General features: G+C 39.6%; 1 protein-coding gene across 1 annotated transcript in view; it reads right to left on the bottom strand.

Annotated features, from left to right (window-relative positions):
* The window catches only part of TEAD1 (TEA domain transcription factor 1), a 33,447-nt gene that overhangs the window by 12,833 nt on the left and 11,672 nt on the right, over nt 1-8,942 (bottom strand). The window contains exons 2-3 of the mRNA XM_028500959.2: nt 8,235-8,375; nt 3,332-3,484 (exon numbers count right to left, since the gene is read on the bottom strand). Of these exons, the coding sequence (XP_028356760.1) occupies nt 3,332-3,484; nt 8,235-8,375 (294 nt within the window). The remainder of the gene's footprint in view (nt 1-3,331; nt 3,485-8,234; nt 8,376-8,942) is intronic.

The raw sequence follows: 8,942 nt of genomic DNA, 5'->3' as shown, positions 1-8,942 counted from the left end.
GGGAACTACGAACCTGCAGCCTGTAAAAAGGAGACCCCAAACACAGTAAGATAAGCAAAATGAGAAGACAGAAAAACACACAGCAGATGAAGGAGCAAGATAAAATCACACCAGACCTAACAAATGAAGAGGAAATAGGCAGTCTACCTGAAAAAGAATTCAGAATAATGATAGTAAAGATGATTCAAAATCTTGGAAATAGAATAGACAAATTGCAAGAAACAGTTAACAAGGACCTAGAAGAAATAAAGAGGAAGCAAGCAACGATGAGCAACACAATAAATGAAATGAAAAATACTCTAGATGGGCTCAGTAGCAGAATAACTGAGGCAGAAGGACGGATAAGTGACCTGGAAGATAAAATAGTGGAAATAACTACTGCAGAGCAGAATAAAGAAAAAAGAATGAAAAGAACTGAGGACAGTCTCAGAGACCTCTGGGATAACATTAAACGCACCAACATTCGAATTATAGGGGTCCCAGAAGAAGAAGAGGAAAAGAAAGGGACTGAGAAAATATTTGAAGAGATTATAGTTGAAAACTTCCCTAATATAGGAAAGGAAATAATCAATCAAGTTCAGGAAGCACAGAGAGTCCCATACAGGATAAACCCAAGGATAAATACGCCAAGACACATTAATCAGATGGTCAAAAACTAAATACAAAGAAAACATATTAAAAGCAGCAAGGGAAAAACAACAAATAACACACAAGGGAATCCCCATAAGGTTAACATCTGATCTTTCAGCAGAAACTCTACAAGCCAGAAGGGAGTGGCAGGACATATTTAAAGTGATGAAGGAAAAAAACCTACAACTAAGATTACTCTACCCAGCAAGGATCTCATTCAGATTTGATGGAGAAATTAAAACCTTTACAGACAAGCAACAGCTGAGAGAGTTCAGCACCACCAAACCAGCTTTACAACAAATGCTAAAGGAACTTCTCTAGGCAAGAAACACAAGAGAAGGAAAAGACCTACAAGAACAACCCGAAACATTTTCATTACCCAGGAGTGCTGGCTTAATTTCAGTTTTTCTACAGAAAACTATTATTTCTAGCAAATATTTATTTGTTACTAATTCTATATTTATTTGCTTCTAATTCTTCATATCAAAGGGATGTATATAGTTGCTTAATGATACGTTTTAAAATTAATTTAACCTGGTAAGTTAAATGGATGGAAGTCACGTGTTCCAAGGGAGCATTACTGATATAGTTACACGGGTTTTGTGGGTAATAGATACTTACAACTTTCCCTGATCATATTTATCTTGGCTGTGCCATGAGGTCGGGTTTTAGGGACTGAGGACATATTCCTTAACGTGCTGAAACAGTCTCACTGGTTTGTAAGAAACATCTAAGACTCCCTCCAGAAGAGGGGGGGTGGCCAACCACTCAGAGAGTTTTGCTTAATTTCTGAGGCAATTTAACATCCACACCAGGTTGCCATACACACGTTCTGGTCATCTGAGCAATAAGGTGATCCATCTGTTCTTAAATAGCAACAAAGAACACCTATATGACAAGTACCTGCCAGCACCCCAAACCTTGCTTGAACTGCTCAATTTTCACCGAAGACCGTGAGAAAAAGGATACTAATGAATAGTTATGTTTTCCAAACTTTCTCCTGGACTGCTAGTTTCCAAGTTTCAGAGGGACATGGACACATATGAGAATCCACTGAGATTCTCTCCTTGGGATAAATGAAAATTAGATGTAGAATTATCTGTCTGCCAATTGTATACACATAATCACATGTCTGTGAACTCTGAGGCACCCTGTGGCTCACTTAACCAATCCCCTATAGCAGTGAGTCTCAACCTGGCTACACACCAGAACTACCTGGGGAGCAGTAAAAATAAACAAAAACCATGATTCTGGGTCCCATCCTTCAGAATTTTTAAAAGCTTCCTGGATGAATATCTTGATATGCAGAAGGTTTTTAATTTCTTGATTTTTATTTATCAATTTTTTTTTACAGTGGCATACAAGAGCTGGCTCCTACTAGCTCTGAAAGTTATTGTTAAATATGAAGGAATTTCGTGAGCTGGACAAATATTGGTAGCTTGAAATTGCCCACGGAAGCTGTATTTGCAACAATGGAAATGGGCAAAAGCTACGGATCAGGGTTTTGGAAGGAACTACGGGAGAGCCTTTTTTTTTTTTTTTTAAACCAGCACATCACTGATTGAGAACCACTGTCCCACTGCATCCAAAAAGTCCAGGTAAAGAATTCTTGCCTAAGTATTCTAGTTCTTAAACCTGGTAACAAAGAATAACAAAGTAGGCCTTCAGAGGGCTGAATATTTGACCACAATATTGTCCTGCTGCCCCTTTTTGCAAAATTGTTTCCACCAAATTTTGTTTTGGCATTTTGCCTTTGGTTTAATCAAGGAATGTTATTTTTAAAAAATTAGCTTTATGAAATCCATTACTGCATATTTTATAGGTATATTTTGAGAGGAGCACTGTACTTATTAACCTTCCTAAGTAACCAAATGAAGCCCCTGTGAGAAACTGCTTTAAAGTTAAATTTAGGGGGAAAAAAACACACAGAGCATTGCCCAGGGGAACCAGAAAATTTTCCCATCATAGACCTTGAGCACCATTGCTTTTTCCTTGCCCTTTAGCTGCCCATTAAGTTTTGACCATACTTTTCAGCCCGTAAATATTCTCCCCCCACTCCTGGTTATGCCACTGTATTCTAGTTTATATTTCTCCTGGTACTGAGGGTTTACATTTTGCTATATTAATGTATGTTACTTATAATAATAAGGCCTTGTAAATCCTTCATGAAATGAGTCTAGGTATGTTTGAAGCACAAACCTGCTGACTCAGCTTTTGCCTCATTTATGATTTGTACACCATGGTGCTGCTGAGACTCACACTTAGCTAATACTGGAATTACCCAGGGAACCTTATTAAACCTTAGAAAATACACATGCCCGGGTCCTATCCTCAGAGATCCTGATTTAATTGATCTAGGATGCAGCCCTGCTATCGGGATTTTTAGATATTCTCCAGGTCTTGCTAATGTGCAGCCAGAATTAAGAATCTAGTTGTTATCACCCTCACCCTCCCTTCCCAAATTCCAGTTCTGCTAAGCTTAGAAAGCCCGGCCAGACGAGACCCCTTTCTCTTCCACAAACTTGAGCCAAACCAAGTTTGCCCTATGGATGTGTGAATTCAACTGCTGATTGACCACCTGGGGCCCAGCCCCACAGTCTAGTCAGTTACCCTTGGCCCAAGCCCCAGCACCTCCCAGGCCCATCTTCCCCACCAGCCTCATGGCTGAGTCTGACAAAACATGAAAGAGACAAACAGTTACCAATAAAATTGTGAAGTTTTCCAAAACACTGTTCATCATATATTTCTCTGGTAAGTGTTTGAGCTTGTGGATGAAATTGATCATATATTCACACATCGGGGAGCGGTTTATTCGGTATACAAATCGGCCATTCTCAAACCTTGCATATTCCGTCTGTGAGGGAAAAAGGATTTGAGCATTTTTACACCTTTGACTTCAAAATACATAAAAAAGATATTATTGCCTGTAAAAGCATTTTACTTTTTCAATATGAATCACCTGCTATATGCTGCACTACTTATGTACTTTACTTCATTTAAAAAAAATCCTATCTCCAAACTTAACACCATACTCAGAATCCATTATTTTTCTGGAAATTTTTTTAAAAAAACTTGGGAAGATGACAGCTTTAAAGAAAAGTTGTATAGATGTTTTTCAGCAAAGGTTAGAAAAAAATATAACTGCCTGCTTAGTGATCCTCTACCTGGAGATCTGTGAGAGCAAGCCCAGCCAGTCACAATTCTTCAAAGGGCCCATAGAAAATCCTTCTTTACTGTGATAAGGCCTCACAGGCCAACAGCCAATGCAGCTAATTTCTCTACTTTAGGAAAAACTACTTCACACTGATCATGAGCCCCTGACTGTGTTATGTCTTTAATTTTTTTTAAAAAGGGGTTTTTAAAAAATATATACATGCAGTTTGAAGAGCCCACTGAAGCACTTAGAAATAAGAAAGACACTCTTAGATACTCTGGATCAAAGAGGAATTTAAAAAGAAATTACAAGCTATCTAAAGAGTAATGAAAAAGAAAATATTTACATCAAACTTTTGGGACTCAATGAAGGTTTACTTGCAGGAAAGCAGCTTCATGTCTTCATCATTAAAGATGAAAAGTTACAGAACTTAGTACACATCTTAAAAAGTTAATAAACCCTACAAAATAAACCAAGACCAGTGAAAACCAGGAATAGGAAATTAATAAAGATACAAGCTCAAATCAATACAAAGGAAATTTTTTTTAAGATTTTTCTTTTTTTTTTGATGTGGACCTTTTTTTGAAAAAAGTCTTTATTGAATCTGTTACAATATTCTTCTGTTTTATGGTTTTTGGTTTTTTGGCCACGAAGCATGTGGGATTCCAGTTCCCTGACCAGGGATCGAACCCACACCCCCTGCATTGGAAGGCGAAGTCGTAACCACAGGACTGCCAGGGAAGTCCCGCAAAGGAAATTTAAAATGTAGACAGGATATAAAAACTAGTTCTTTAAAAAGACAAAATAAAATAAATAAACCCTTCACAATCTTAAGAAGGAGAAGAAAGAAAAGAGACAAAACCACAATTACATTATTGTTCAGAAGATTTAGAGGAGGTTACTTCATGTAACTCTTTAGCAAACAACCGATCAACCAACCAATCAATCAATAAAAGCAAAGGAAAACCTAGAGGACAGGATGATTTCCCAGCAAAATACAAATTGCTAATATTGAACCAAAAAGAAGTAGAAAACTCCAATAGGTCAATTACTGTGGAAATGACTAAAAACTATTTAGAAATCTACCACTGAAAAAGGTCCAAAGACCAAATGGTTTCACAGCTAAGTTTTATATAACCTTTAAAGAACAGTTATTTTCAGTGCTATTCAAACTATGCTATACCATAGAAAAAGATAGGTATTCCAATTATTTCTATGAAATTGACGTATATTCAATACCAAAAGTTGATAGTTTATAAAAAAGAAAAGTATAGATTAATATCACTTATGAGGTGCAAACATTCTACGTAAAATAGCAAACAATGCATCAAAGTATCCAAAGTAGAACTTTCTTCAGGAATGCTGTGGTGGTTCATACACAGGACATGTGTTAACTCATGATGTCAACAAATTGGAGAAAAATCACATAGTAAGAGTTGGTGAAAAGGCAATAAAATATTGCAGCTACTACTAATAAAAAAATGTAAGTAAAACAGGAATAGAAAGAAAGAATTTAAATATAAAATAAAGACCATTTATAAAAACCAATAATAAGTTTAATCCCAAACGTCAAAACATCAGAACTATTTCTACTGACATCAGTAACCATACAAGGATACTCACCATCACTATTTCTTTTATTTCTTTTTACAACTGTGTTGGAAGTTTTAGCAAATGAAGAGAAGGTGAGAAAATAATAATAGTAATAATAATAGAAGTGGCATGAACATTGAAAACGAAGAGATAAAAATAAAGTCATCTCTTTTTGCTGCTGCTAAGATAATACAACAGAGAAAACCCATGAATCTAGGGGGCAAAACCCGCTGGAGATAAATAAGAGAATATGGTAAGATGGCCAAATAGAATATAGATATGCAAAAACTAGGAGCTTTCTTCTATTCTAGTAATTAAAATCTGGAAACTGGAAATTGTATTAACAAATTATATAATATTTAGAGATATATTTAACAAGAAAGGGATAAACCTATATATGAAAACTGTAAAATCTTATTAAAATAGATAAAATGAGATAGAAATGCAAATAGGTTCTTGATTGGAAAGATTTAATATCAATAAGATATCAATCTGTCCCCAAATAGTATCTAAATCTAATGCAATTACAATTAGGTTGCTCAGGACTTCCCTGGCAGTCCAGTGGTTAAGACTCCACACTTCCACTGCAGGGGGCGCGGGAAGATCCTATATGCCGCATGACGCGGCCGAAAAACAAAACCCCAGAAAACCATTAGGTTGCTCAAACAAGATTTTTGTTTTTCTTTACATTTTTAAAATGCTCTCATAGTTTGGAAGAATAAATGCTGGCTACCTGTCTAGAAAATATATGAAAAAGAAGAGCAGTGAGATTGACTTGCCCCAGCAGATATCAGAACATGCTATAAAGCCACTGTAATCAAACCAACATAATACTGGGACTTGTAGAGATAAATAGAGGGTCGAATAGAACAGACTCCAGGAACAGCCCCCAATATATGCAGTAACTTAAAGGGGACAGATCCACTCAGTTGGAAAATAAATGATTTAATAAATGACTAAATGCCTATCTATTTGGAAGAAAATATAAGCAGACTCCCATTTCACACCAAATGCAGAAATATACTCCAAGTAGATTAAAGGCTTAATTACAAAACTCCACCTGCCACACCACAGCACGTTCTCCATGAAAATGCCTGGGATTTCATCAGTCGAAGACAACCTTTCCCTGTTCCCTGAACTTATAAAGAGATTTGGGTTTGTTAGCTGAGGATGAACTGAAGAATAATTTGACATCTGGGAAACTGAGTTACTTATCTGGTTCATCTTTTCTCACAGGTACCTGTCCAGGCAGGAAGTCTATCTACAGGTAAGCCCTGACAACTTGGCCCTTTGGTAGCAACGGTAATACTAACCTTCCGTGCTCCCAACCACCAGCAGGTACCTTTGCTTCCTCCTTCTCAGGAGAGATGGAGGTCATGTGGCTCCAGGTCTCCCAGCTGTGTCTCACTACACAGCCACATTCTCACCCACCCTCTCCTTGGACTTCCCAGACACTGCCTTGAGCTGGTTTCCCGCCTCCCTCACCCTTCTTTGTCCTCGGCTTCTCTGTTCATGTCTCCCTTTCCACCTACCCCAGGTCTGGCTGCCACTCTCCAAACTTAACCTTTATCCCTATTTTCCTTGCTATTCCCTCTCTGCAGCTAGCTCTCCATTCCTACAGCTTTGATTATCCTTAATGCTTAGGATTCTCAATTGATATTTTCAGTCTTTACCTGTGTCTCCCAAATCCTAGTGTTGCATCTATATTCGTCCCTGACTATTTCCAGTTAAACATCTTATTTACCTATCTCTGCTGGTGGCTACACTGTCCTCCTAAGCATAAACCATGTGATCTTTGACTCTTGCTCCTCTTTAATATTTACTATCCAGTCAGTTTCTAAGTACCATTCAAAATGTCTCCTTGGATTCCCACTACCACCCTTTTAGTAAAGCTCATGACACCTAAGCTTACAGCTACCATCTAGTCAACTCACTTACATCCTTCTCTACCAGCATAACCCTCCTTAACACCATTCTCAGGATGCCCATCCTGTGCTCTGGAAGCTATGAGGGCCTGCAGCATCCCAGATCTGCCTTGTTCAGCCCAAAGTCTTGAAAAACATCTCCTGCTCCCTCTCTCCACCCAATGCCTCCTCTCTCTCACGCCTCAACACAAAGTCAGGTTGGGCTCCTGGACCTGAGAGGTCCTGGACATCTGTGAATAAACACCACTCACTGAGCATGGATGAATTGGGTGATGGGTAGAAGACAATGGAAAGCACAACTCTAAATGAAATATCACCTGCAAACATTATTCACAAAAAGCAACCCACCCTGGTAAAATGAACATCCATTTTTTGAAGGGGAGGGAGGCATGAACTATAAAAGCCATAAATAGGTTTTTGGTCCTAGTATGTACTGAAATATATTTAAAACAATTAAGATGAAGGGAGTGGAAATGGCAAAAGCAGCGACGAAACTCAAGGCATCAGGGTTTTAGAAGGCAGGTGCCAATCAGCTGAGGACCACCTTGGTTGTTATCAAGATGCCCGGAAGTGCCCTTGAACCTGGAACCTGGGGTGGGAAGGGTACCATCTACTGGGCAGCAGGGTCTATCTCTAACAGATTCCATATCAGCCCCCCCTCCATCCCCCATCCCAAGGCCACCTGCAGGACTGACACACTGGCAAGCACAGGGCTGACTTCAGACAGTCGGAGGGCTGGCACGGGATCACTCCTGGCCTTCTTTCTTTCAGTTGCTTTCAAATCATTTTGCCTTCTTAGAAGTAATGGGGGGGCCGGGGGAAAGGGGAAGGAGAAGACACCAGAAAAATAAAACCCTCTGCCCCAGTTTAGTTTTAAAGGAAGGCGACAGGCCGCCCTGAATGAAGGTTCCAGCATACAGAGGCCAACTTACCTCTACTTTTTCTACTACTTGCTTCCCAAAGGAGCAAACTTTGGTGGAACAGGTGACTGTCATATTCTCAGAACTCTCATACTGACTGGTCACGCCGTAAAAAGCCCCGGCATCATCTTGAATACTGCAGTTTAAATCAGCCTGTTGGAAATGAGATGGAGGTGGGGATTACTCTCTCATCGCAGGAGTCAAAGCAGTAACCATCCAGGTAAGACCTCCACCATGCTGGCTGGAGGGCAGTAGAGGGCCAGCGTGGCTCAGAGAGGTGGTGAGGTGATGCCCCGCTAGAAACAAGTTCTATGGCTCATCAGTTATTTTTTGAAGAGAATGCTAGTTTGGGCAGTCTTCCCTTGAAATAATGACATGCTATATGTATGTTTCATTTTACTTTATTGCATTCAGTATAGAATACTATATATCCTTGTAATAAGACATTCATGAGGTCTCTGAAATATGTGCAGAAAGCAGTATATGAATTGTATTCATATTCACTAATCTGTAGATATAGTTAAAAGAACAGGAGGGGGGCTTCCCTGGTGGCGCAGTGGTTGAGAGTCCGCCTGCCAATGCAGGGGACACGGGCTCGTGCCCCGGTCCGGGAAGATCCCACATGCCGCGGAGCGGCAAGGCCCGTGAGCCATGGCCGCTGGGCCTGCGCGTCCGGAGCCTGTGCTCCGCAACGGGAGAGGCCACAGCAGTGAGAGGCCC

The sequence above is a fragment of the Physeter macrocephalus genome, chromosome 16 (genome assembly GCF_002837175.3).
Source record: "Physeter macrocephalus isolate SW-GA chromosome 16, ASM283717v5, whole genome shotgun sequence".
Lineage (NCBI taxonomy): Eukaryota > Metazoa > Chordata > Mammalia > Artiodactyla > Physeteridae > Physeter > Physeter macrocephalus.
This window is presented reverse-complemented; position numbering and strand designations above follow the sequence as displayed.